General features: G+C 56.9%; 3 protein-coding genes across 3 annotated transcripts in view; 2 read left to right on the plus strand and 1 right to left on the minus strand.

The window, feature by feature from the left end:
- LOC104561730 (peptidyl-prolyl cis-trans isomerase FKBP1A) overlaps positions 1-27,769 on the minus strand; it is a 93,407-nt gene that overhangs the window by 52,495 nt on the left and 13,143 nt on the right. The window lies entirely within an intron of this gene.
- Positions 1,321-11,617, plus strand: RAD21L1 (RAD21 cohesin complex component like 1). The gene is made up of 8 exons (XM_062008971.1): positions 1,321-1,985; positions 3,141-3,240; positions 4,639-4,745; positions 6,876-6,986; positions 7,917-8,146; positions 9,374-9,476; positions 10,827-10,916; positions 11,540-11,617. Exons 1-7 carry the CDS (start codon positions 1,829-1,831, stop codon positions 10,850-10,852), a joined length of 834 nt encoding a protein of 277 aa, XP_061864955.1. The 5' UTR covers positions 1,321-1,828; the 3' UTR covers positions 10,853-10,916; positions 11,540-11,617.
- SNPH (syntaphilin) lies at positions 11,583-26,561 on the plus strand. Its single transcript, XM_062008969.1, has 5 exons — positions 11,583-11,617; positions 21,873-21,941; positions 22,617-22,817; positions 24,082-24,231; positions 25,413-26,561. The coding sequence occupies exons 2-5, from the start codon at positions 21,898-21,900 to the stop codon at positions 26,536-26,538; spliced, it is 1,521 nt and encodes a 506-aa protein (XP_061864953.1). The 5' UTR covers positions 11,583-11,617; positions 21,873-21,897; the 3' UTR covers positions 26,539-26,561.

Consider the following 27,769-nt stretch of genomic DNA (forward strand, 5'->3'; position numbering starts at 1 on the left):
AAATACCCCCCCCATCCCCTCAGTGCCTGGCTGGGTCCTTCATCCCCCTCAGGGTCCCCCTAAATCCCTCATCTTACTTCATACCCCGGGACCCTTCTCTGGTTGGAAGGGGAACAGCACAGGGAGGTGGCAGCAGGGTTGTCCCGGGAGCCTCAGCCCAGGCACCATGTTCTACCTGCATTTGCTTGTCAACAAGCGCGGGCCGTTGGCCAAAATATGGCTTGCGGCCCACTGGGAGAAGAAGCTCACCAAAGCTCATGTATTTGAATGCAATTTAGAGATTGCTGTTGAAAAGATCATCTCCCCAAAGGTACGCTATGAAATGACGAGGTGTCTCCTGGTAAGTTCTGGGGTAGAGGTGTCCATCCACAGGGAAAGGGGCAGTTAGTGTTGTGGTGACTGATTTAGCAGGACAAATGCGTGGCTGTTCCAAAACCAACGTGAGGTAATCTCCCACTCTGGTTTTATTCAGTTCTCACTCAGATAAAATCTCCATCCTGTTAAATTACAGAGATATAAAAATATTTTACTTGCAGTTGCACTTCTGGAGATCTGTGGCCTACATTTATGTACAGTGTAAGAAAATATTACCACAATATATTCAAATGTATTTCTTTCTGCACGCTGATAGAGCTCCAGGGAGCTGTGTGGGCTCTGCTGGCCGAGGCATGAGCTGCTCGTGAGGCGACACGAGCCCATCACTGTTGTGTGGTAGCACTGGTCTTTCCTCAGAGCCTTTTGAGTAGCAGCTGTGGGTATTGTTCAACATAGCTTGGGAAATGATTGTATCTGAGGAAATGGGCTCAGAAAAGATTGAAAAGTCAACTGCTTAACCAAAGTCAAGGGGCTGAGAAAAAGGCAGTGAAATTGCACCCAGACCATTTGTGGAGAGTACTTTTGCTGATCTGATAATAAATAACTTCTGATATATTGCATCCATCCTTCCATTTTCAGTGGACTTCTTCCAGGTCCCCCATTACAAGCTGTTAAATATATAATTAAGCAAACATAGTGCTTGTGAGAGACTGTAGGAGCAGTCCCAGAGGCTGCAGTCCTCTGCTTCTCACGGATGAGGTATGAGTGAAGCCAGCAGAGCTGCAGGCAGTCGGGTACCCATGACTCAGCCCTTGGCCTCGCCGTTGCAGTGGCATGCAAGGGAACAGCCAGGATCACTTTGCACTGTCACTAATCGATGGCTCAAGACATCCAAGGCTTTCAGCTGCTGCAAGCAGGTTTTATTTTCTCCATCAGAATAGCTGCTTACTATATGGTAACCAGGTGATTTCCTGGTCTGTCTTGCAAGGGTTATGATTAACTGAGTGTCCTTAGGATGTTCCTGGTATTATCTGGAAGCATTTTCCAAGAGGTACCAGCTGAGTACCCCTCTACTTTCCCTTGCATGCCAGCCTGCCTAGCATCAGCATGTTTGGTGAGGGAAAGCTTTGCATAAATAAGGGCATAGGTATGGCCTTTATTTGCATTAAAATGGCATAGGTATGATGTCTACTCACTCAGATAATCAAAGTGTCAAATAGTAGGATGGGTGCATCAGCTCTCTGTTTCAGGGTGTGCTACACCGTTTGTCAGATGGGATGTTTTAGATAAGGTGAGAGCAGGTCAGGACTCCTGCTTCAGCAGGGCAATGATTAGGAGCAGAAGCTAGTGGAGGTTCCTAGCTCTGAACATGCATTTTACTTCATGATCCTGTGTATCACTACAAAGCCCCGTTGAATTCTGTAGAGCTCTGTACTGGGGGATGTTACTGGAACTCTGTTAATCCTGTGGAGTATTTCCATTATCATGTTTTTGCCAAAAAATGCACTAACTGATGAATAACTCTTCCAAATCATCCAAGTTCACAATAGCTCTGCGAACCTCTGGACACTTACTTGTGGGGGTGGTGAGGATTTACCACAGGAAAACAAAGTACCTGCTGTCGGACTGCACTGAAGCGCTCACAAAGATTAAGACAACCTTTCGCCCAGGTACGTACAGAATTCTCTGGAGTGGTTTTAGGAGAAGCAGCTTGAAATCAGCCTCCCATGCTAGCTAATTCATTTTAATTCCTGATGGCACCAACAGCATGTCCAACAGTATGTCAGTGCCAGGTCTGACGGTGCGCTTTGAGCTCCAGCCACGTAGCCAGGGAGAAGGGAGCCAAGATGACTCGATCCTTTTCCAATAGGCTGTGTCTTTGTTGTACTCTAGGCCACAAATGGGGAGACCCTGTGGTCTAAAAGGAAGGCTAAGAGGAGGATACCAGCACCTCTGGCCAGCCCTCATGTGCTTTGTGACCTGGTCTGTTGCAGAATACCTAGAACAGTAAACACCTAATCTATTCCCAAGGATACTGTCATGATTAGTTAGTATTTGTAAGCATTTGGAGATTTCTAGAAGAAATTGCAAGGGCAGGTACTGTCTGCTTTGAACAGATACCATAGTAGCTTATAGAGGACTGCACAGCACGAGAATGAGGCACAATGGTCACAACTACAGCAACAGAGACTCCAACTAGATATAAGAGGGGGGCAAAGCCTCAGCTGGAGGATGTACAATGCTGGAACAGGCTGTCGCAGAATGCTGTGGGATCTCCACCAGCAGAAATAGCCAAAAGTGATCTGACTCTGAAATTAACCCTGTTTTGAGCAGAAGGTTGGATGAGCTGACCTTCAGAAATCCTTTGTCAGCCAGAGTGTTCCAGGAGCCTCTGATTCCCGCCTATGTGCAGTCTCACTTCATGACTATTTGATGCTGGAGCGTAGCGTTAGGCACTGGAGAGAAGAAGAAAACGCAGGAACAATTCATTTGGAGCAGTGTGAAAGTCTGGAGGCTAAATGTCAGCTGGGAGGATCTTTCAGGGACTTAAAGGAGCTGTTCATAAACCCAGTGTATTTCCAGTATGTCGGGTCCTGCAGCAGCAGGCTCTGTTTGTGAAAAATGCGGCTTCTACAGCACATGGAAGCCAAAGCTGTGAACTCCACTTTGCAGTCCTGCTGACAACGTGCCTAAACTTTACCCCTCTGTTATTGAGAATGGCTGCAGACCTTCCTGACAGCTTTATAGGCTTATTATATGTACTTGGGAGAACATTACTTGGATTTTACTGATAGTTCTGTTGTTATGTTGTCTGCCTCTTTTAGGGCTTATTGACCTTCCAGAACATGGCACTGAGGCTGCTTTTCAGTCCATTACATTGCCTGAGGAATTCCATGATTTCGAAGGACCACTGCCTGATGTAAGGTAAATACTTCCCCTGCTTTGATTGATTATTTTCAGAAGGAAAAGATACCCTCCCTGTTATCTGACCAGGACTTGATTTGATAACTGAACTCTCCTAAATTCCAAGTCAGCTTTACAAGGCTGGGGTCACAGAAACTGTGCTTGTGTAGGCTTCCTGGGAGCTCATTTAAGCAGCATACCTTCATAGTGAAACAAATTGTACTGAATTCACACTTCAGGATTTTAAGTGGTCTGAGTGAAGCCTGCAAATGGCTCTCTGCCCTTAAGGGAAGATACAAAATTGGTATAAAGCCTGTTGTAAGACCAAGGAAGCTCCGGGAGTGACCTCACCATGTTGGGCTGTTCCGCTCTGTAACTGCATTTAATTTCTGCTCTGTTGCTCTTCAGGGCCAGGGTGTTTTATCAGCAGTAGTCAGCTTGACTCCCAGTGAAAAGCCAACATATTGCTTTGGCTTTTCTGACACGAGTCAGCGTTCATGTGGAAAAAGTGATAAAAAGCAGGAGGCCAGGACATGTTTCTGATGGCTCTGGTGCCCCCAAAGGCCCTGGATAACAGATTTCCAGCAGAGCTTGCTCTGTGCCTCACCATAAATTCAGTCTGAGGGGCTGTGTCAGTGTGCAGTGTTGTGTAAGGGCAGCTCTGCTGGAACACTGCTTGCTGTGCTGTGCTGACTCTGTAAGGTGTGCTTTGCTGCCTACCCACAGGCTCCCTCTGGCTGGATTTACAGGTGATGAGCATCTGGTAGAGGGCAGGGCTTGGGTGGGAGCAAAATCACACAAGCCCACAATTATGGACAAAAGAGAAATATGAAATAGGGAGAGGAGGACAAGGTTTCCCTTGTCCTTACCCATTTTTGGGAGGGGATTGCTTTCTGAGGGCACACCTGGGTCATTTGCTCAGGGGGTGTCAGGAGCAGGGAGCATTTTGAAGGTGAGGTGACTAAATGCTTCCCCACCCTTGGGACTCTTCCCCAGCTCTCTCGTGTGCCAGCCACTGCAGGCCCCCTCTTCACCATACAACACACATTGGGGACTGCATGGAAACTTTGGCTGGCAAAGGCAGCAGCTGCCTGCTTGGAGTAGCCAGTTTAATGACTGTATGGCACCTGGTTTCCATCCACTTATTTTTAGCTGTCGGAGGAAATCCAAAGCAGTGAATTTTACCTATAAAGCCTTAAATAGCTTGAACACAAATAGCTGTGGGAAAGGGTTGTTCTCTCTCTCCAGAAGCAAGGACTGGCCTGAGTACTTTCAATGCCATAGGCACAAAGTTCTTTTTGGGGGGTTTGTGGTCAAACATCAGAACCGAAAGCTGTTTAGGAGCAAGTTTTCACATTCCAGCTGGATGGCCCATGGTTTCAATTCACCCTGTATTTTGTATAATGCTTTCTTCATCAGTGCCATTGATGTTGCTGAATACTTTGCCTTGAACCAGAGCAGAGTGGAAGACATCACACTTAAAGAGGACTATGACAGCAAAATACTTCTCTGTGATCGAAACTTTGGTGAGAGAGGCTGAGAAAGTAGAAACATTCCATAAGGAAACAACGTTTTGTACACTCTTGAGTCCTTTCTAGGTGTGAAAACCCTGTTATTGAAAGTGCATTTCTTCTGTGCTCGTGCCAAATGGCCTGTCATGCTGTCTTATGCTTAGATTTCTGTGTTAAGTGCTCTCTCTGAGCAACATAACACCAGAGAGTGAGAATCTAACCACACAGTTTCTGCTTTTTACTGAATTAGGGCAAATAAGAAACAGTTTTGTCTGCCTGAGGTAGAGGATAGCTCCCAATCTTTTCAAAGCTATTTGAAAAAAACAATTAGGAAGTGGATAAATAATGTGTTTCAAACATTCAGGCAGTGGAAGCATCAGGAATTCTGTGTTTATTCAGATGAAGAAGCAGTAGAAAACCCGAGCTGCAGCCACTGCAGCAATAACAGCCTCGGGGCCGCCGATCTCACCCTGGCCGGCGGGAGCGCCTGCAAGTTTGCCTACCTGGAGGACACTCACTGCTTTGAGCACGATGGGTTTGGAGATGAGGACAATGACATAGACATGATTGGTAGGGTTTGCCACAGATTAACACCATCCCTTTCTTTCCAAATGCTTTTATTCTTACAGGAAAACAAGCAAGGTGATTATCTCCCCACCTGCATTCTGTGTTGTTTGTCCTTCTCATACTCCTTTTTTCTACTTGTTGCTAAATCTGTGATCCCTTAGATACAGCCAGGTACAATTGTTTCAAAGGACATAGTCCATTTTTGTTCGAATTAAGGACATTCAGTTTATATTTAATGTTTAACAACTTCATTGATAGTTTCAAATGTGCAACTGCAATGTTGTTATCCTTACTGTAATAACAGAGGCAGCAAAGTAGCTTCTACCTCTTCATGGTTTACCCTATTTGCATCAACCTTTATAGATTTGTACCTTTTGAGCAGCATCAATATCATACTTTTCAAAGAAAAGGTGGAAATGTCAAAATGAAGACTAAGGGGGTGCTGTGTGTGCTGTTGAGGATGGCTATCCTGCTGCCAGCCCCCCGTGGAAGCTGAGCATTGCTTGTTTGCAGGGAATCACCCTTCAGTAAGCACCTTGGGCTCTATTGGGCTATTTCATGAGCGGTTGAAACTGTACATTTTGTGTTTAAGAAATGCTGCTACAGGATGAGCAAAATGCCCTAGAGAAAGATGTCCATGAAATGGAGGAAGAGTGTCCTTTGTTCCAAGCTCTGCCAGAGATCAGCATGGCCAGTGAGTTTGCAGTGTCCTCTCACCACCCCTCTGTCCCTGCATTAATGCCTCGAGTTGCTCACAATCACCTGTGGATCATACCTCAGCCTCATTCCTTTCTTCATTTATTTGGCCTTTTTTTTTTACCTCATCCACCACTTTAGGTGTCATTTAATTTGACCTAGGGATTCCAGATGTATGACCTGACATTGCTTAGAAACACCTTTCTGTGACACCCCTTGCCCCTCCCTGCCACTTGGTCAGGGTGATGTCCTTTGGTAGGGAAGGGGAAGCTGACTAAGGGCAAGCTGTAACATTGAACTTTACCTGCGAGTGTTTCTGGCTCCAGGTTTCAGGGACAAATGGCCCTTTGGCAGTCCATAAAATCCCTGTGAGCCTCCTCTTGGTTTGATATTGATGAAAGAAAATACTGCTGGAAATATTTTTATACCTTAAATCTTTATACCCCCATCACACTCTAAAACTGAGGATATGGAACAGCTTTAAAGGAAAACAGTGGCCCTTGCCCCTCCTTACACTAGTGCTGGGACCACCTGGGCCTTTATGTTGACCGAGATGTCCACACTTCTCTGCAGTTGCCTGGAACTGGAAACAGATACATATTGAAACACTTTCCCCCCCGAATGCATTTCATCAGGTGGGTTTTCCTGCAGCAAATAACTCTTCCGTGTGTTTGGCCAGTGGCCAGCCAGGCTGTGGTGCCAGCAAGCAGCGTGAGCAGAGCAGTGCTGGCTGTGGCTGCCCAAAGACACTGGGAGATGAGAGACAAAAGCACTGAAGCTGATCTTTTCTGTCTGGTATCATTCCATGTTGTGAGATGGGGAATTATTACACCTCTTGTAAACTGGTTTATAATGGGTGTTATTTGCTGGGGTTTCTTGCAGTTGAGCCCAGCTGTGCAGACACCACTGCTGACAAGGCCAGTCCTCTGATGGATGAAGTAATGCCTTTATTGAAAGAAGAAGGATTTGTTCTCGAGCCAGTTGATGACCCAGGTCAGAACCTGATGAGTTTCTTGCTGAATGTTTGCATTAACCAGGTTTGGTTTTCTTCTTGGTAGTGAAAAAAAATTGCAGAGCAGGTTACTCCTGCTTTAGATTTCACCTGCTCTGCAGTCTTGTGAGACCAGCCTGGTCCTGGCTGCTCCTGGGGTTCCATAGAATCACAGAGTGGTAGGGGTTGGAAGGGGCCTTTAGAGATCATCTGCCAAAGCAGGTCCCACTTAGGGTTTCAGCTGAGGAACTTCTATTTTTAGAGACACCTCAGTGACTTTTATTGTGAGGAACAATCTTAAAACTCTCAGGCCTTTGTGTGAACTTTTAATAAGACCCCAAAAGAAAAATGTTTCATCTCTTCTGTGAGTAAATCCAAATGTCACTTGTCACATTGGTGGCTGTTAGCAAACAAACAGGTTTGTGTTGACACCAGGACTTTGATTACTGGAATTTTCCAGCCTGCCAAATGGTGAGGAAGTTCTGGCTGTGTAACCAATCCCTCTCTTCCTCTCCTCTCCACTACATGCATCTTAATTAAGTTGCTGAAGGATTAAACTGGCAAATACAGATATTAATTATGAGGTAAATAAGCCTGTTGAGTACATCAGCAACTTCCTGCTGGATTAAAGGTGGCACATTCTGCCTTGTTGGTGTCAAGTGTTCTCATTAAGTGTCTTCATGCTCTTGGTTCTTGAGTACGAGTCGTGTGTCTCCTGTCAGTAAACACCCTGAGTTCCTTGTACAAGAATGCACCTCATGAAACTTCTGGAAAAATGGCCTGTGCACTTGTCTTTTGCTTTTTCAGGCCTGTGTGGTGCTGCAGGAGGGCAGCAGCCAGGCCAGTGGGTTCACAGCGCTGTTTTTTTGTGCTCAAGTGTTCTGTCAATACACCTCATTAGACTCTTTTTTTTTTTAACCTGCTCTATTCAGCTGTCACCCAGGGGAAAAAAGGGAAAAGAAAGAGGAAGTTGCTTGTGGATGTAGACAAGGAACTCAACTACACCACCATCTACAACCAGCTGAACAACTACACAGACCTCCTGACTACCTTAGACCTTGCCCCCCCAACAAAAAAAACAATGATGTGGAAGAAATCAGGAGGTGTGAAAAACCTCCTGTGCCAGGCCACACTGCCTGTGGTTCATGCTGAGCTCCAAATGGTAAACACCAATTCCTTGCAGCTTTTTATGCCACTGTGTAGATCATGGGACTGTCCCCCTGTGCTGGGCCCTGGGGAGGCTGCAGCTCCAGGGCTGTGCTCAGTGCTGGGCCCCTCACTCACTGCCACAGGGACACTGAGGGGCTGCAGCGTGGCCAGAGCTGGGGAAGGGGCTGGAGCACAAGGGTGCTGGGGAGGGGCTGAGGGAATGGGAGTGTTGAGCCTGGAGGAGGCCGAGGGGAGACAGGAGCACCCTCTGCAACTCCTCCCTGACAGGAGGCTGTGGCCACTGAAGAGTTGGTCTCTTCCCCTAAGTCACAAGTGACAGAAATAGAAAAAATGGCCTCAAGTTGTGCCAGAGGAGGTTTAGGTTGGAGTAGGTGGTGTTCTGCATTTCTTTTAAAGGTTTAAACATGCTTATTGGTGGCTTTGTAAAGATGGGATGTCTGTTGGGTTTGGACTTCCCCAACTAGAGAGGAAGCATCCAGCTGGAGAGCAGCTGGGGCCTTGCCTGTCAGAGCACCAAGGGGTTCCTGGCCCCTCACACACCTTGGCTGGGAAGGGGGCCCCACTGCCCTTCCCTGTGGCTGTGGCTGCTCTTCCTGCACCCGTCAGACATCCCCCTCTCATGGAAACAGCGTTTGTCAAAACCTCTCGTGGCTCCACGTGGTCTCTGATAGATCACTCCAAGAAGCTGTAGGCTGAGAGGTGGTGATAAAGAGATCAGTGTGTACGGCAGGTGATGCAGATGGCAGGGTGTGAACGCTGCAGGTTAAGGGCAACAGAGAGCTGTGGGAGGTAGGGGCTGTGAGCAGGGCTTTGTGGCTCGTTTTGGCAGCGCAGCTTCACCGCTTAGAGTCGAGACGCAGAATTACAGCTCGCTCTCAGCGGGGAGGAACAACGCTCAGGCGGCAGCGCGTGGGGCGGCACAGCCACACACACATCACCGCAGGGGTTCCTTTCGGTCACCCCTCCTTTCCTGGCGGGCTTCGAGGGTAAACCAGCCAAACTGCTCCTAAGATGTTTCCTCCTCGAGTTCTCTGCCAAAGCTGAAGCTCCAGAAGGCTGTTACTTGAGGGGAAAACAAGCAGATACTCAGAATGACCCAACTCAAACACCTGATCTGCAGCAGTGCTTAACCTGCTCCTGTTCATACCTTTGTGTTGACGTTTGCAACTAACCTGACCTGATACTCTGAAAGCAACCAAATGAAAGTAATTGTTTGCAGTTGTTTGCAAGATGCTTCAAGAGTCGGGACTTTAAGATGAGCAGAGATGGAAGACAGGGGGAGCCTGCAGTGGAGGAAAGGAGGGAAGAGCAAGACATCAGAGGTAATGTTTGAATTGTGGTGTTGCAGAATTAGCACTTGGATAATATTTTCTGTTTCACATGATGTTTGGGACACGTGTGCACAGTGTTTGTGTGCAATAGTCTAGAATTCAAAAGGGTGAAATGTGAAGGACATTGGCTTCATTCTATTTGCTTCTCCCTTAATTCTGAGTCTCACCAAACTGCTCTCCGCATTTCCAAACCCCTGTAAGCAACTTCTGTTTGTGTCTTGGAGATTGTGTTCTGGTTAATCCCAAGCAAGAAGAAATGTTCCATTTTAGCTCTGAGGAGGAGGTGATGGATCTGCTTTCACTCCCTTGCTCTGCTAGAAATGCAACCTGTGTGTCTGCCTCAGATGTCCATCAGCAAAGTCACCTCCTGCACGTCCCTGAGGGTCAGCCCTTGGTGGAGGAACAACCCTCTTGGAAGGGAATGGGGGTTGTTCTGTGTTTACTCATTCTGGCCTCATCTCTCAAGGATTGCTAACAAGGGTGTGATTTGTGTTTTTCAGTGTTGGGGGTTATTTTTAAGGACAGAGATTCACAGCAATTTCCTCTGAAACCTTGTTTTTGTGTTATACAGAGATGCTGATAGTTGAAGAGCCGAGTTACCTGCAGGAGTCAGCTCACTCAGAAACCCAGAGAAACATTAGAAATGATCCCTTTAAGCTGACATCACAGAGTAGCAGAGTTGAATCTGATGATAACTTTGGTGAAGCCATAGTGAGCAGTTTCCATATGTTTCAGAGGAATGTATTTCTTGGTGTCACTTTTGTGCCAGGGTTCTGTTTCGAACCCCTTGCAAGACCACGGGCAGGTGTTTGAGAAGGATGCTGGAGCCTGTGACAGGGCACCAAGGGGCTTGTGTCATGGCAGTGTCTTTGTGAGCCCTTTGGTAGACTCTCACTGTGACTGAACGATGAATTAAGGTGTTATTGCAGTGTAATCACTACAAAGGAAACCTGAACATGAAATGCAGCCCCTTGTACTGGAGAGATAAATGCAATCATCTTTATCAGGGGAAAAACCTCACCTTTTGGGTCTCATACTGAGGAAATACGGACAATTTCCTCATGTGCCTGCCACCTTATGTGGAAGGGTATCCTTCAGAGAATGGGAGGCTCCTTCAAGCTGAAAAAGATCTCCAAGATTGGCCCTAAGGGCAGAGGGAGCTGCAGGTGTGTGCCCCAGCTGAGCCCAGGGCCAGCACTGCAGCAAGGGCTTTGCCTGGCTGAGAAACAGCAAGGATCAAATGTGTTGGGAAAACGTTTCTGACAGCACTTTCTTTGAGCAGAATGGTGTAGTTGAGAATGATCCTGTATGTGTGAAGGCTGATGGTCCTGTCTGTTCCAGCTGCAGGAGGGAAGGGCCTTCTGTGAGAGCTCCCCCTCAGTGAGCAACCCAGCGGGCCCAGCCACTGAGGCTCAGCAAGCCAACTTGCACGTATGTGTTCCCAAAGCTGACAGCTCTGCCTCGTTCCACAAGTGCCTTCTGTCTCAGAAACCAGTGAAAAAGTGATGGCATCCTGAGCTGACAGTGAATCTCTGGCACATACTCTGCCAGTCAGAAACTTTACAGCTCCATAATCAGGGCTGTGGGCATTCCACCACTCCCAGGTTACAGCCTGGGAGGGAAACACTCCTTATTTAGAGCCTCAGGGGCAGTCTTCTCCTGTTGGCTCCAGCCAAAAATCTAAAAGCCAAAGTCTAAAATCTAAAGCCAAATTTTGGAACATGCTCTTTGGCCCCTGAGCAGTACAGACGCTGCCAGGATCCCAGCAGGGCAGAGCCGTGTCTGGTTGTGCAGCTCCTCAGGGCTCACCAGGACGTGGCAGGGGACACGTCCCTGCACCTGCTCTGGCTCTTTATAGCAGGAAGAACAGAGTTTCCTCTGCTTCCCAGAGGCTGATGTGGCTGCAGAGGTGGGAGGGGGTCCCAGACACCCTGAGTATGGCCATCAAAATGCCCAGCTCCAGCTGGGTTTCCTGTTGGGCTCTGACTCCTGTCCATGCTACCATTGGGCTGGGTGACTTATTTTTACGCACACTTGTTTTGTTTCCTTTCAAGGAGCTGAAGAGGAGTGAGGAAAGCAGTGAAGAAGTCAAGTGGAACAAAAGGATTCATCAGTTACTACGAACTTTGCAGGTACTGATGCTGGATGCTGTGATGCCAGACCTGGGTGTTGATTTCAGTTGGACCTTGTCAGAAACTGCCCCACTTTGCTGCTGATCCTGTTGCTGCCTCCCCTGTGCAGGGTGGGAACTGTGTGGGTGTAGGGAACCAGCACCCTGAGCGTGTGCCCTGGCATCATCTGCCACAGCTGCAAGGGTCACTGGCACTTGCTGAACCTTTGCTGTAACACTAAGCCCTTGCTCTCTGACCTTTTGCCTGAGTGTTTTGGGCCTTTGGTGTTGCTCTGGTTGGGGGTGGGTAAAAACAAACACAGCAGAAAAGTTCTTTTTCCTTCATGTTGGTTCTTGGCAGCTGGGCACTGGCTGAGCAGGGAGAGAGGAGGTGATGGAGATCCAGGGCAAGAGCACGTGGGGAGTGGCTTTTAGCCACCAAGCACACCAAACCTGGGTCTAAGCCTTGTTCTTCCTAATGCCAGAGTTTGGCTTCACAGTCTTCTCAGGGAAGAATCATTTCATCTGGAAAAGCCCTTGAAGCTCCTGGAGCGCATCCCCTGCCCTCACCCTGCCCAGCCCAGCACTGACCCACAGCCCTCAGCACCTCAGCCCCACGGCTTTGGGATCCCTCCAGGGCTGGGCACTCCCCCAGCTCCCTGGGCAGCCTGGCACAGGGGCTGATACCCCTCTCAGGGAAACAGTTCTGCCTCAGCTCCAATCTCAGCCTCCCCTGGGGCAACTTGAGGCTATTTCCTCTTGTCCTGTCATTCATTAGTGGAGAGCAGAGACCACCAACCCCCAGCTCACCACAACCCCCTGTCAGAGCAGCACATGCTCCCTCCTGGGCTGGGCTGGGGAGGGCTGTGTGTTGCTGGCGGGAAGCCGCCCTGGCTGACGCTGCTCTTTGCCCCCTGCAGCACCTGAAGAGCTCAGGCACACATTGCTTCAGCCTGCAGGAGCTGTGCAGGACGAGCAGCCGGCGCGAGGCCGCCGCCACGTTTTACAGCCTCCTGGTTCTGCAGCAGCAGTCAGTGCTGGAGCTGCACCAGAGCCGGCCCTTCGCCGACATCACGGCCACGGCCGGCCCCGCCTTCGGCGCCCGCTGAGCTCGGGACACGCCTCAGCACCCAGGCCCTTGTCCAATGCCTTGTCCAGCTCCCTCCCCCTTGGGGGCTGCTCCCCAGGGGGTTTGTTGGAGCTGTCCCTGCCCTGAGCAGTTATTTATTCAGTTACATGTCACTGGGACCCAGGCAAGCTGTGCCTTGGGAGAGGTTTCACCAAAGCCCCTAAACCCCTGTGCCAGAGGTTCCTTTCTCTGAGGTGAGGCTCCGGGTGTGGATCCCTCACCCCAGCAGGGGGGGAAGCTTTGTTAAACCTCTGTCCAAAGGTGTAGCCTGTTTTAAAGTTTCCCCTTTTAAAGCCCGTTCAGGATTTGCTACTTTAAGGCTCATTTGCTGTTTAAAAGGCAGGGGAAGCTTCAGGAGGAAATCCTGTTCCCTAGCAATCCTGCCATGCTGGGTTTCACCCAGCCCCTTTGCTTCGGGACTCATTTGCCTGTGGACCTGTTTTTACAATGAAATGTTACCAGTTCCCTGCTGTTTGTCACCTTTAGCATAAGTTTTAACCCTTTGCTGGCGTTTTGGGGAGTGTTTCCACAAAGCAGTGTGGGCTGTTGGATGTGTGCAGTGCAACAGGGATGAAACCAATAAAAACTGTGTGAAGCTGCTCCCTGAGCTCCTTGGAGTTTGTTCCTAAGGACCAAACCCCCTGGGCCTTGGGGGTCTCTTTTTATCCAGCTGGGGATAGAGGGAGGGTCCTGTCAGCCTGGCTCCCCACAGCTCCTGGTGAGCCCCTTGCCCTGCCAGTGCCTGGGTACCTGAGCACTGCAGCCAGGGAAGGGAAGGGGGAAATACTGTTTCCCTCCCTCAAAAGCCATCCAAAAGGTCTCTGCATCTCACATGGATTTTGCTTTCAAGGAGATCTGCCAGGAAAGGGGGAGCAAAAGGAGGCTGGAGGCAGGCAGGAGAGGTGGGAAGCCCCGAAACCAGTCTGTGTGTCGGGGTAAAGGAGGCACGAGGTACAAATCCTGCAGGGAACAGTCCTGGAAGCGAGACTGGCGCCTGCTGACAGAGCTGAACAGGTTTGTCGGCAGCCCGGGGTAGAGGCCACGGCCCCAGCCCCGCTGCTCGCTGCCGGCTGGCTCCGGGGCAGCCCCTCGCAGCCGCGGTTTGCTCGTTAGCTAATTGGGAAGGGTTTAGGTGCTGAGGAAAACGTGTGCGTGGCCCCAGGAGGGCCGGGCCCGGGCCTGAGAGCTGCGACGGGGCGACCCCCGGCACGATCCTCAGCGGGTGAGTGGGGAGGGCACAGGGTGACCCCACTCCCCACGCCCCCCTCCCGCCCTGCCCTGCCAGCCCCGCAGCCGAGGCTCCTGCTGCCTCCAGGCTCACCCGAACGCGCTTTAACCTGAGGCAAAGATGTTGACGTGTTTATCGTTCCTCTGTGTGAAGGTGCGTCAGCAACTGGGCGCTGGGACAGCCCCGGGATGGCAGCGGCCGGGGGAAAGTGACGGCGCTGGGGGGGTCTCCGAGGGGCCGGTGGCTGCAGCACGGGGCTGCCTCGGGCCCCCCCGACCCTCCTCCTCCTGCTCCTCCTCTGCCGCCGGGGTTACGCGGGGAGAGGAGCCGAGCGCGACCCGCCGGGGAGGGGCCTCAGACACCGGCTGTTTTTTTCGGGGGGCGGGTTCTTTGCCCCGGCAGAACGGGGTTGCCATGGAAACGGGGGGAAACCCGCCGGGGGGGGCACCCGCGCCGCCGTCGCTTTAAGAGCGCAGAGGAGGGAGGCAAATTACGCAGCTGCAAGGCTCATCCCTCCCTCCCTGCCTCCATCCATCCCTCCCTCCCTCATCCATCCCTCCATCCCTCCCTCCCTCCCTCCGCCGCCGCGCTCCCGCCGCACCCATGGAGGCCGGCGCAGGTGATGGGGGCGGAGGAGACATCGGGGCGGGGGGTTAGAGGGGGCTGGGGGGGCTCCGGGCCCCGCTCCGCCGCCGCTCACCGCTCTCTCCCTTCCCCGGCAGGTCGCTGAGCCCCCCCCATCCCGGACCTCGGCGGGGCCCCGCGCAGGTGAGCGGGGCGGGGGGCGCGGGGCGGGGGGGAGCCGGAGCCCGCCGTGACTCATCCCTTTTTGGCTGCGGATGCGGGGGGGGCAGCGGGGGGACCGCAGCACGGGGCTGCCAGCGCCGCTGCGCATCGGGGAACGACGGGGTGGGTGTCCAGGGGACAGAGGGTGCTCGGGGTGGGTCATGCATGGGCCCGCAGCACCCCTGCATTGCATGCACCGGACCCCCGCGGCATGCACCAGGCACATGTCACACCTGCCAGCCGTGCATGGCATGCACGAGCCCCTCACAGCATGCACCAGCCCCCGGCACACTCACCAGACCCACATCTTATGTACCAGACCCGCGTTACCCCTACCTGGGCCTGCATCACACACACCGGCCCTGCATCACCAGCCTCAGACCCATTCTGCATGCACTGGCCATGCATCACGCTCACCAGAGCTGCAGCACACTCCCTGAACCCTCCCTGCATGCCCCAGCTGCACATCCCATGCCCCAGCCCCTCCGTGCATGCCCCAGCCCCCGATGCCATGCGCCAGCTCCCTGCAGCCGTGTCTCCGGCACCATGGGGCGTTGCAGGAGCCAGAGCTGTTGTGCAACTGAGGGTTTACGATTTAATGGCCTAATGCTGGGTGTTGGAAGGGCCACAGGAGCTGCCAGATGAGCTGGGTTCCCTCTCCCTCTCCCTCTCCCTCTCCCTCTCCCTCTCCCTCTCCCTCTCCCTCTCCCTCTCCCTCTCCCTCTCCTCTCCGCAAGGTCAGTGCTGCCTGTGTCGCACACAGCCGCTGCTCTGCTTCGGCAACACTGTGTTCCATCCTTCCCCCCTCCCTTGGTCACCTTGTGCCAGAAGGTGTGAATCCCCCATCCCAGGCTGCAGAGGTCCCTGGGTGGGGGGGTGGTCAGGAGGGGGCTTTGCCTCTCGGCAGCACTGCAGTGGGCTGACACAGAGGTTTGGGCCAGGGCTGGGCCAGTGTGACCGCTGCCTGTCCCTCAGCCCTGGTTGGAGGCAGATGGTTGGGGTGGTGTGGAGGGGAGGGCTGGCTCTTGTGCTGGAATTTCTCTTCCATGTTTTTGCCTTTGTTAAGCAGTGAGCTCTGCTCTCTGCTTAAGGGTCCTCAGCCCAGCTCCCCAGCAGAGCAGAGGCCTGGAGTGGGCTGCAGGCTCTGACCTCACGTGCATCCCCAACCCGCCGACCTTCCTGCCCTTGGACAGGACCAGCTCTCCTGCTCCTACTCTGTTGCTGCAGGGTTTGCCATGGGGCTCTGTGCCATTTGCTCTGGTGGCCCCAGCAAGAGAGCAGCAGCCCGTTCCCTCTCCTCAGGCAGCTTATTTCCAGCTAAGGAGGCCCAGGAACTGCCCCTTGCCCATCCCGTGCCGTGGCTGGGTCAGCTGGACAGGCCACGGGCTGCAGAACCCGACCTGTTCACATGGGCTCTATTTTCCTGTAATCTCTGGGTGTCAACTCAGCGTTTTATAACAATCAGGAGAATAAAAGGAGCTGCTCCTGGATGTTGGTACGTGATACAACAGCTCACAGCAGCATTGATTTTCCTGGTGGTGTTGCATAAAGCCCCTGTGCAGTTTGTCCCTGCTCTTGCCCTGAGCGCTCTGCCCTGCCGTGGGCTGGAGCAGCTGCGGGATGCAGGTGAGGCTCTGCCTGCTTTGGGAGCAGCCTGAGCAGAGTTTCCCAGCCCTGGAGGTGTCTCCTCTCCCTTGGAAACTCCCCAGAAGCAGCAAAGCAGCCTCTTGTCTCCCCCAAAAGCCGCCCATGGCAGAAGGAGAAGGACAGACACGGTCGCTGCCCCGCACAGGCAGCCGGCATTTGCCTCCAGCAGCTCGGATGGCGCCTGTGGCACTGACCCCCTCCTTGTGCCAGCCTCAGCCCTGGCTGCTGCCTCCTGCTCCTTCCCACCACCACCCAGCTGGCTCCCGGTCCCTTTTCAGACACAAACTGCTCCTGGCGCTGCTGCAGTCTCAGGGACACAGCGCTCTGTCCCAGATCAGGCCGCTGCTTGTTTGCCACGCTCAGCACTTGCCTTATTTTTAGTGTGACAGGAAACCAGAGCCCTGCTGCAAGGCAGAGAGGTCTCCTCGGGAGCCCTTTATGTTCCGCCGGAAAAAAACCCAAAGCTGTGATTTTTCCCTCCCCCTGTTGCTCTGCTTTTAATCTTGTCAGTGCTGGAAGGCTGAGAATGCGGGAGGGAGGCTCAGGGAAGGCGCCGGGCTTGGCTCTGCTCAGCTCCTGGGGCTCCTGCACAGCTCTACTCAGCTCCCTGGGCTCTTGCATGCCTCTGCTCTGCACCCCAGGCTCCTGCACAGCCCTGCCCTGGGCTCTTGCATGCCTCTGCTCTGCACCCCAGGCTCCTGCACAGCCCTGCCCTGCTCCTTGGGCTCCTGCATGGCTCTACCCTGCTCCTGCATGGTTCAGCTCTGCTCCCTGGGCTCCTGCACAGCCCTGCTCTGCTCCCCAAGCTCCTGCACCCTCCTCAGGCTGCTCTCAGGAGCTCAGGCTTGGTGCCACTGCTGCATATGCTCCTGACATGGGATGCGTCCAGGGCAAGGGGAAAATCTGTCAGCAGCAGGGTGAGGGGAACCCCAACAAGGGAAGCAGCGAGTGTGGGGAGATGCAGAGGGTGCAGGACACAGCTGGGGCTGCTCCCTCAGCCCCCCTGGCTCTGTCCCTGCCCCATGGTGACAGGATGAGCTGGTGGGGCAGCAGCTGGGTCCTCCTGAGCTCTATGGAATGGGAGCAGGGGGAGAGGGCTTGAAGCGAGAAGCTGCAGTTGTGGAAGCTGCGGGGGAACAAGCTGAGGAATCACTGGGGCCATGATGAGGGTCTCTGCGGGAGTCCTGTGCCCCATTTCCCAGGCAGGGAGCTTCTAGGAGGGGCCTGGCCTGGCTGCCCATGGCTGGCACGGGCAGGACCCAGCGTGGCGTGGGGCAGCAGCCTGTGTTCAAGCCAAAGAGGAACCTCTGTGAGGCAGCAATCCCAAAATGATGGCTGAGCCACAATTGTTCGGCAAATCCTTCCCTGAGGTGCCTCGGGGTGCTCTGCTGGAAGTGCCACCTCTCTGCCACCCATCTGGCTTTGCATTGGTGTGATCTGTGTGTCAGCAGTGCCTCAGGTCCTGTCTGACAGGGACTCACCGGCAGATGCAGCTTGGGAGCACCCAGGGCTGTCACCCACCCCAGGACAGAGACAGTGGAGGTGGCTCTTGGCCCCAGGATGGATGCTGAGGCTCTGCTGGGGAGTGACCAGTGCTGGTAGGGATGAGACATGTGCTGTGCCTGGGGATGCTGCTGCTGGACACCACTCTGGTGTGGGGAGCAGTGGCCAGCTGAGTCGTGCCCAGGGCTGAGCTCTGCTGCCCACAGTGGTTGTGACACAATGTGATGGTGTGTTGGGGTCTCCCAGTCCTAAGGGCGAGAGACACTTGAGCCTGGCTCTGCTCCATCCCACCCTGCATGAGGTATCAGCTTCTCAGGGGAGCATCAGCACCTCGTGCTGTAGCTCTGGCTGTTTCCTTGTCAAGGACCATTGCTTTTGTTTAGCAGGAGCTCCTTGAGCTGGTTGTGCTGCACAGAATAAGCCCCTTTTCCATGCTGTTTTGCCTTTCTGTTGCACCCTGGGCCAGGTGGATCACAGGGAGTGTTGCAGTCGATGGCTCCAGGGGAGCACTCACCCTTGTGATGGGCAGTGTTCGTCCTACCCTTCCCCTCAGCTGCATTTTGGGGTTTGTTTGGAAGATGCTGAAGCAAACGGGGATGGTTTGCAGCGCCATTGGTATCCCAGTGGTGTAGCTGTGGGGATGGACCCCTCAGCCATGGGAATCAATGTTTGCAGGTCGTGTCTCTGGGTCCAGCACCAGCTTCTGACGCCTCAGGGTCTCTCCACAGTCTGTGCTGTGGTCACATCCTCTCCTCTGGGGCTGTTTTCCTCAGCTCTGTAGGGACCAGGCCTCAAGGAAGGGTTTCTACCACATTTACTCTGTGTCCTGACAGATGTTCCTGATGTTCCTCGTTCTGCAAAGGTGGAGGAAGCCCCTTCCCCACATGGGCTCTCAGCTGGCACACGACACCTGGCTCAGTCTCATCCACTCTTTGCAGGACTTGGGGCAGTTGCTGGCAGTGGCACCTTGTCCTCCAGCCCTGTGGGTTTCCTCTCCTGCTGCCTTCCCTGCTGTGAGCAGAGCTGATGCTTCCCCATCCCTGATGCTTCTCACACAGAGCAGTGACCTGCCCACCCTGTGCCCCATGGGCTCACATGCCAGCCCCCTGATTCGATGGGCTTTCCTCTTCCTTGTGCCCTTGCAGCTTTGCTCTGCCTCCTGCCCCAAGCCCCATCTCTTGATGGCTTTGAGATTTGAGTGACCTGCTCTTGGCTACTCCCCTGTGTCTCCTGGCCCTCGCAGCTGCCATCCTCCTCCTCACAGCACGCTCAGGGATGCACTTACTCATCTTCAGACGCTTTTCATTTCCTCTCTGTGTGTTTCCCAGGGCCTCAGTGATGAGCAGCCAGAGCCAGCAGCAGTGCCAGGCGCTGTGGGGAGGTGGGGGCTGGGCTGGCACAGGTCCTGTGGGACATCCCTCTGTGGGAATGGACCCCTCTGCAGATCAGTGGGCACACAGAGGTCTCTCTGCTTCTCCCTTTGTGGCACTTCAGATGTGATAAGCTCGTGGGTCTCCTTGTGCTGTTGTGGCCAGGCTCCCTTTGTGCTGAAGCTTCTCATCCCCTGCTGAGGGATGTGGTTCAGTTCAGTGGTGGGCTTGGCATTGTGAGGCGAGGGGTTGGACTCGAGGAGCTTAAATGTCTTTTGCAAGTGGGATGTTTGTGTGATTCTCTGGTCCTGGCCCAGGTGCCTGTTGTAGCTGTGAGCACAGGTGATTCCCTCTGCCTTCGGAGGCAGAGTGACCACGTGCCCTGTGGGATGGGGTATTTCCAGCTCTGGTGCTGACCTGCCTGTCCTTGGCAGCCCATGGGCACAGTGAGGCTTTGGGGGGACTGAAATGGCCTGTTGATGCTTTGGGAATAAAGAAAGGGACAATTTATTGCCAGTGCTCCATCCCAGCCTGCTCATTCCAGCCACCCTGGGGTTGCCTGGTGAGGCAGAGCCAGTACCCATCTGGGAGGGGACAGAGAGCTCAGCACCCTGGTGAGACAGGGCCCCAGGCAGGGTGCAGGATGGGGCTGCCCCTTCCATGGGGGTTTGGTGCCCATGGGCAGAGCTTGGCCAGGCTCCTTGTGGCAGTAGCACGGGGCTGCTCTCAGTTCCTCACCCCACCGTGACAGACATCGAGCCTTGGTGTGGGCACAAGACGAGTCTGCAGCAGTGGGAGGAGGAGGAGGAAAAACTGAGCTCGCCAGGCATGAGGCTGAGTCCAGGCTTCCCTCAGAGCCGTTCCTGGCTGTGAGTGCTGGCAGCAGGCAGCTGGGATGCAGCAGGGGGAGCTCACAGGAGCCCCCAGCATGGTCCCAGCCCATGTGCTGGATGCACTTGTGCCATCTGTGGTGCTGGCACTTACCTGGTGCTGGAGCACACAGAGACCCCTGAGCAGGGCAGTGTGGTGTGTGGGTAACAGACCAGGCACTGCCAGGCTACTGTGGGCTGGGACTAGGGGCTGTGAGGGGGTGAGGAGTCAGCCTCTCCACGGCCACAGAGCTCCCTAAAGCCCTTCCTGGGAGCTGCTCAGAGCACCCCATGGCTTGGAAAGCCAGGGGCAAGCTGGAGCCTGGGCACGCTGGAGCCAGGGTCATGCCAGAGCCTTGGCCATGCTGGAGCCAGGGCCGTGCTGGAGCCAGGAGGGCTGTGCAGGGCCGAGGCAGAGCCCAGGCAGTGCTGGAGCCAGGGCTGTGCCGCAGCCCCGGCGCTGGATGCTGATTCACGCTGCCGCATCAGCGCCGCCCGCAGCCGCCCGGCCGCACACGCTGCGGCTCAGGAGCGGTTTTCTGGCAGGGCAGAGCGCTGCTGCCCCCTGCCCAGGGGCCTCCCCTGCAAATCCATCCCAGAGGGGAGCACCAGGACCCCCAGCTCCTGGTTGCTGTGTGCCGGGGGCTCGCCGGGGCTGTTTGTCGCTGCTGCAGCTCTCGGGGCTCTGCCCGAGCTCCCGGGGATGGGGATGGGGAGCAGCACGTCCTGGGCAGAGCAGAGGCCTGGGCTGGCTGCTGGGGGCTTTGAGCATTAGACAGGAGGTAGCCTGGAAAAACTAACCCTGGAGTGGCAGATGCACAGGGGTGCAGTGGTGTGAGCTGCCTGTGCCTCCTCCTCTCCTCATCCCGCTCCTCGTGCTCCCCTGGGCCAGGGCCAAGCAGCACTTGGTGTCACCCATCGATTATCAGCTGCCTGGTCCCATCCCTCATGCTGCTCTGGGCTGGAGCTGCCAAAACCTGGGGCAGGTCCTGGCAGTGTGAGCTCGGGAGGGAGTCTGAGTGCTGACCCCAGCAGTGTGGGGCATGGAGGGGGAATGGGGGGGATGTGAGGGTGGATGTGCTGAGCAGATGCCATCAGAGCTCCCAGGGCTGCAGCAGCTCTCAGCCCTGTGCCTGAGGTGCTGCCTCCTCCAGCAGCTCCTGCCAGTGGCTTTGAGCCTCTGCATGTGGCCTGTTTACAGGGAGACAGGCTCTGTGTTGGCTGGGATCAGCTGCTGCTGCCATGTGAGGTGGGATCTGTGCTTCCTCACCTTAGCTCGCTGAGGACTGAGGGATTCTGGCTTATTTAAGGAAAAGCAGGAGCCCAGCCCTCTGTGGGCACAACTGCCAGGCTGGGTGGAAATGGCAAGGTCAGGGCAGGGTGTCTGAGCCTGTCCCATCTCTGCCCCCAGCAGTGCCACCAGCCACCCCTGGGGTCAGGGGAAAGCTTGTCCCACAGCTGGGAAAGGGGCTTTAGGCCACGGGCTGGTACCTGCTGTGCTGCTGGTTTGCCTTATAAATGAAGAAAACCCTACCTCAGTGCCCAAGGCAAGTCCTGCCAGGGCAGGGCCCCGGGCACGCAGCGTCCCGGCGTTGCTGGGCTGTGGGAGGGAGGGAGGGAGTCTGTCCATGCAGAGGTGGCCCTGGGGACTCACTGCTGCCCTGCTGCAGGGGCTCAGCCCTGTGCCAGCCCAGGGCCGTTTCCCTGCCCTCACCTCCTCTCTCTGTGTTGCCTTTGACCCGCAGCTCCCCACGCTCCGGCCCTGCCGCCATGTCTCTGCCGGGCAGCAGACGCTCGTCCACCGGATCCCGAAGGTGAATATGCTGCGGCCTCTGGCACCAGGCACCGGGCACTTCTCCTGCCTGGCAGCAAGGAGGCAGCGATGCCCAGCTCCAGCACACGCTGCCACTGCAGCACCGAGCCCCGGCCCAGCTGCTGGGGGGTTGCATGTGGCTGCCCCTGCCACGCTGCACGTCCCTGTCCGTGCATGCGGCCCCAGCGCTGCACCCGCCTCCCTCTGTCCGTCTGGGCCAAGGCAGGAGGGCCCTGGGGCTGGGGGGTGATGCTGAGGGGTGTGTCAGCCCTTGCAAAGCCTCTGCTGGAGCTGCAGTGGTGGAGGGCAGAGGGAAAATAGAGACGAAACCCCTTTTACTCCACCCCAGTTGTCTCCATGAGCTGGGCTGATGTTATTGTAGGCACCGGCTGCCTCCAGCAGCACGGGCAGAGGGAAGAGCCCCAGGTGTAGGTGCTGTCCTGGGAGCAGGCAGAGGGGTGGTTTGAGCTCTGCCAGGGCCGTGCTCCCCAGGGGCTCCCAGCAGGGTCTCCTGGTCCCTGGGGCTGCAGGATGGCACTGTGGGGGGTGGGCAGCGGGCGGGCAGCCCCCTCCAGCTCTGCCTTGTGCCCTCGGTCACACCATGTCTGTGCCATTTTGATCCCCGCTGTTTGTTTTGTCCTTTTGTCTTGTGTGTTCTCGGTGTGGTGGTTGGCAGTCGCGGGCTTTATGGACGGAGTGGCTTTGCCTCCTTCTTTAAGTCTCCAGCGCCCTCAGCCACTCGGCCTGAGACACAGCCTCTTCTCCCTGCCTCCAGGCGCCCCTCGCCCCCCGGGAGGGACACCTACGGCACCTCCTCGCTGAGCAGCAGCAGCAATTCAGGCTCCTGCAAGGGCAGCGACAGCAGCCCCACCCCAAGGTAACCCCCATCACCCGTGGCGCCAGGGCGGCTGCCGGGTGCCCCCCGGGCAGGGGGGAGCAGCGGTGCCCCTGTCCCCACCGGGCACTGGGGCTGCTGCAGCGAGGCTGTGTGCTTTGGCAGCTGCTGGAGCCGCTGCTCTGTGTCCCAAAGGCCTTCCACCATCCTCTTCCGAACCTCTCTACTGCCGCTGTCGTGTGTTCTGCCCCTCCCTCTGTCCCGCCGTGGCTGTGGCTTGCACGCTGCACGCTCCCCTCCTACTGCTCCTGCACCCCAAGGAGCACCCCAGGCCCTTCAGGGCCAAGGCACAGTGCACAAGAGCTTCCCCTTGTGCTGCCCAGCGGAGGCTCTGGCTTCTCAGGGGGGCACGAAGAGCCGGGCACCGAGCTGCAGGATGAGCATCAGCCCCTGTGGGCTCAGCAGCCTGTGTCAGCACTTTGGGGCCATCCAGGCTGGGCCCCTCCTGCCTGTCCCCAGACACCTCCCAGAGGTGCCTTCAAATCTGAGAGGGGTGCAAGGGGCCTGAGGGTGATCAGAGCCCACCCACACCACAGCAGGGAGCGGTGGCTGAGCTGCTGCCACGGGGCATTGCAGGGCCACAGTCCTGCCTGGCTGCTCCGAGTGGCACGCTCCTCATGTCCTGGCTGGAGGCTGGAGGCTGCTGGCTGCCATGCATGGGGGCTTTGGGCTGCCTGGCTGTGTGCAGTGTCCCTGTCACCCTGCTGCTGTGCAGAGTGTCCCTGTCAACCTGCTGCTGTGCAGACAGTGTCTCGTCCGCCCTGCTGCCATGCAGGAGCACCCCGTGCCATGCCCACCTCTGTGTGTGCCACCCAGCCCTGACACACAGCCCTGGCTCTGCCCAGCCCTTGCTCTCCACTCTGCCCCTGGCCTTTGGGCACCTCATCCAGCCCAGTGACGGCACGAGGAGGGTCCTGGAGCAGACATGGGTGCCCCAGATTGCTGTCCACGGGCAGGACAGCCACCAGCTCCAGACCTGCTCCATCCTGGGAGGAGTTACCCATCACTGAGGGGGTTGATCCCACCCCTGGCACCTCCATCCACATCACTCCTGCAAAGCTCCCTCTGGGCACGCAGAGACCCCGGCACCTGCAGCTCTGCAGAGGGCTCAGTGGCCACAGCCCCCTGGCACACCCACCCTGCCCCCTGCCCACAGGGCTCCTCTGGGGCTGCACCCCGAGAGCAGGAGATGCCCTGGGGCCCCTCTGGCAGCCCCGGCGGGTGGGTGACGGCCGTGTCCCCGCAGGCGCTCGGCCAAGTACAACCTGTGCAGCGACAACCACGGCATCAAGCCGCCCACGCCGGAGCAGTACCTGACCCCGCTGCAGCAGAAGGAGGTTTGCATCCGGCACCTCAAGGCGCGGCTGAAGGACACACAGGAGCGGCTGCAGGACAGGTGAGCGCTGGCTGCAGACCCCCCGGCGTGGGAGTGCCAGGAGGGGCCCCCAGCACCAGCTGCAGCAGCTCCTGAGTGGGAAGGGATGGGGAGGGGATCACTGGATGCCCGGCGCTGTGCCGAGTCCCTGGGCACTTGGTTCATGGTGTTTCAGGCACGTGGGCAGCTGACCTTGCTGCACTTCCAACCAGGGAGCCACAGATCCACGGGATCCTAGTGGTGGGGGTGGGAAGGGCCCTGCAGAGCTCCCCCAGCCCCAGCCCCTGCTGCAGCAGGTTCCCCTGGCTCAGGGGGCACAGGAACGTGTCCAAGTGGGGTTGGAAACCTCCCGAGAAGGAGCCTCCACACCCTCCCTGGGCAGCCTGGGCCAGGGCTCCCTCACCTCAGCACCAAGGGACTTTCTCCTTGTGTTTAAGTGGAACTGTTTGTGTTCCAGCTTGTGCCTGTAACCCTTTGCCCTGTCACTGGGTACCACCAGAACAAGGTGTCCCCCTCATCCTCCTCCCCACCCTTTAGGGACTCTTAAGTGTTGACGACATCCCTCTGAGCTCAGTCACCTCGTCTCCAGACTAAACAGCCCCAGGTCCCGCAGCCTTTCCTCATGAGGCAGATGCTCCAGTCCCCTGAGCATCTTGGTGGCCCTGCACTGGCCTCTCCCCAGCACTTCCCTGTCTCTCCTGAGCTGTGGAGCCCAGAACTGGCCACAGGACCCCAGATGTGGCCATCCTAGAGCAGTGTAGAGCGGGAGGAGAACTTCTGACCCGCTGGCCACTCTCCTCTTCACGCAGCCAGAGTGGGGCTGCAGAGCCCTGCGTCCCACACCCCTGGCCCTGCTCTCCCTGCACCCCCCAGCTCAGTCCCTGCCACGCTTGGTCTGAACTCCAGCGTCAGAGGGTGGCTAATCCCCATCTGCTCCTCGGGCTTAGGCACGTCCTCGCTGCCGTGCCAGCTGCCACGCGCCCGGGCCGGGCACCTGCCCGTCCCCAGCAGCCCTGGGGAGCCCTGGGGAGCCCTGTGCTCTGCAACCCCTCGGCCACACAGGGCTGAGCATTGCTCCCGAGGGTCCCCCGAGCCCCCGAATCCACCCGTGGGTCTCAACCCCGGGGGAATCCGGCTCCAGCTCCCTGCTGGGCACGTGAGGGGAAGGGTCCATCCCTGCAGCCCCTCGCCCTGTCTCGCAGGGACGCCGAGATCGAGGACCTGAAGACGCAGCTGTCGCGGATGCAGGAGGATTGGATTGAGGAGGAGTGTCACCGCGTGGAAGCCCAGCTGGCGCTCAAGGAGGCCCGCAAGGAGATCAAGCAGCTCAAGCAAGTCATCGACACGGTGAAGAACAACCTGCTGGAGAAGGACAAAGGGCTCCAGAAGTATTTCGTGGACATCAACATCCAGAACAAGAAGCTGGAGACGCTGCTGCACAGCATGGAGGTGGCACAGAACGGGGCGCTGAAGGAGGAGGGGGCCGCCGAGTCGGCTGGGGGGTCCCCGGCCCGATCCCTCACCCGCAGCTCCACCTACACCAAGCTGAGCGACCAGGGGGCCGGGGACCGGAACGTGGGGGGCTCACAGACCATCTCGCTGGACGAGGGGGCCGACAGCGGCTTCGCCGGGGCAGAGGAAGCTCCCGGCCACACGGACCCACTGGAGCCGGGGGCTGAGCTGGGCGCCCGCCTGCCCCCCAGCTCCACCTACGAGAAGCTGCTGGGGCTGCGTGGCGGCGTGGAGGCCGGGGTGCAGGCCAGCTGCATGCAGGAGCGGGCCATCCAGACGGACTTCGTGCCCTGCCAGCCCGACCTGGACACCATCCTGGAGAAGGTGATCAAATCCCAGGCCTGCAGCTTGGGCAGCCCCACCTCAGCCTGGGTGTCCGAAATGGAAGACGTGATGCCCGGCCCCGAGCTCTCCAACCCCGCCACCGCCGCCACGGACCTGCCGGCGGCCGAGCCCGACGCCACGACCTCCACCGAGGGAGGCGGCTCCTGCAACCTGGCGGTGCGGCAGCCCCCCAGCGCCAGCCCCTCGGTGGCCATCGCCTGCGCGGCCGAGGAGGAGCCTCCGGAGGCCGCCGGCTGCGAGGCCGCCCCGTCCAAGAGCTACTGGAGCCGCCACTTCATCGTGGATCTGCTGGCCGTGGTGGTGCCGGCCGTGCCCACCGTGGCCTGGCTGTGCCGCTCGCAGCGCCGGCAGGACCAGCCCATCTACAACATCAGCTCCCTGCTGCGCGGCTGCTGCACCGTCGCCCTGCACTCCATCCGCAGGATGGGCTGTCGCCCCGTCGCCAGCCCCGGGGGCGGCGCCCAGCCCTGACCCAGCCCTGGCAGCCCCCTGCCCGCCCCCACGGACCCGACCGCTGATTGTAGACCCCCGGCGTGTCCCCGGGGGGAGCCTTGGTCAGCCCTGGGGGGGGGGTGGTAAGGAGGGGATGGGGGCTGTGGGTGCTTAAGGGGGTGCTGAGCCCCTCCACAGCCCCTCGGTCCTGGAGGAGGGGAAGGAGGGTTGCTGGAGGAGGGGTGGGATGCAGCACTGAGTGTCGTGCTGAGACCCCCTCCCCAACCCGTGGCCTCCTGGGTTGCTGCTGTGGGGTCTCCAGCTGTAGGGGGGCTGCAGAGCTGCGCTCCACGGCCTGGGCCCCTGCCCCATTGCACTGGCTTTTCGGCTGTCCTTGCCCAGCCCTGGCGAGAGGCCGCTGGGCAGCTGGAGCCCCCATCCCCGGGTGTCATTCTTGGCACAGGTGCTGGTTACACCACACTACCAGTGTCTGGCTGCAGAGGGAGGATGGGGAGAACCCACTTGGGCGCAGGAACCAGCTCTGGATGGGTTCAGGATGAGTGGGAGGCCGTGGGGCACCTTTGCCCCGGCCTCCTGCCCTGCTTCGGTGTCCATCCTCCCCTGGCAGTGGGACGGTGCCCTCCTGCACCCCCCCGGCCCCTCTTCAGCCCCCTCCCCGCAGCGGGACGGAGCTGGGCTGGGGCTCCTGTGCTGCTGAGTGAGGGAGCCTCGTGCCCTCCTTCCCTTTGCTTTGCACTATGTTCACTTTTTGTTTCGGCACAGACTGAAGCTGTGTTGCTGAGGGGGGCATCTCTCAGCCCCATGGAGCAGCCCCGGCTCGGCTCCTGGGCTTTTGGCTGTGGTGATGCCCATGATCCCACCCTGGAGCTGCCCAGGGGAATCCCCTCTGTGCTGGTGGCCTCCAGAAAAATGCCTTTTTCTTTTGTTGTTTCCTTGACAAGCAAAGACAGCGACGATTGATGTTTGACGACTGATTGATGGTTGCTCAGCCGGGCTGGCGAGGCCGGGCACGGGGCTCCCTCAGGCCTCGGGGCTGCTCTGGCTGCTCCCACCCCTTGAATGTCTGTGGCTTCTTTGTGACTTGAACTGACGGTGTTTCCTCCCTCCACCCCCCTCCACAGCCCGTGGGGGCTCTGGCAATGCTCCCCTGGCCGTGCCCGTGCTGGGGGACGCCGAGGTGGGCGCTGGGATGGCCCCCGGGGGCTGAGCCGTGCCGGGACGGTGGCCTCTCGTGCAATGTGTTTGTGGA

Source organism: Colius striatus, chromosome 16, assembly GCF_028858725.1.
Source record: "Colius striatus isolate bColStr4 chromosome 16, bColStr4.1.hap1, whole genome shotgun sequence".
NCBI classification, from domain to species: Eukaryota; Metazoa; Chordata; class Aves; order Coliiformes; family Coliidae; genus Colius; species Colius striatus.

Coding starts and splice junctions, on each gene's coding strand:
- RAD21L1 (XM_062008971.1), top strand. CDS start 1,829: ATGAATAACTCTTCCAAATCATCCAAGTTCACAATAGCTCTGCGAACC. Junction 8,147..9,373: donor TTCATGCTGAGCTCCAAATG/GTAAACACCAAT, acceptor AATTGTTTGCAG/TTGTTTGCAAGATGCTTCAA. Junction 9,477..10,826: donor GGAAGAGCAAGACATCAGAG/GTAATGTTTGAA, acceptor TGTCTGTTCCAG/CTGCAGGAGGGAAGGGCCTT.
- SNPH (XM_062008969.1), top strand. CDS start 21,898: ATGTCTCTGCCGGGCAGCAGACGCTCGTCCACCGGATCCCGAAG. Junction 21,942..22,616: donor TCGTCCACCGGATCCCGAAG/GTGAATATGCTG, acceptor GGTGGTTGGCAG/TCGCGGGCTTTATGGACGGA. Junction 22,818..24,081: donor GACAGCAGCCCCACCCCAAG/GTAACCCCCATC, acceptor GTGTCCCCGCAG/GCGCTCGGCCAAGTACAACC.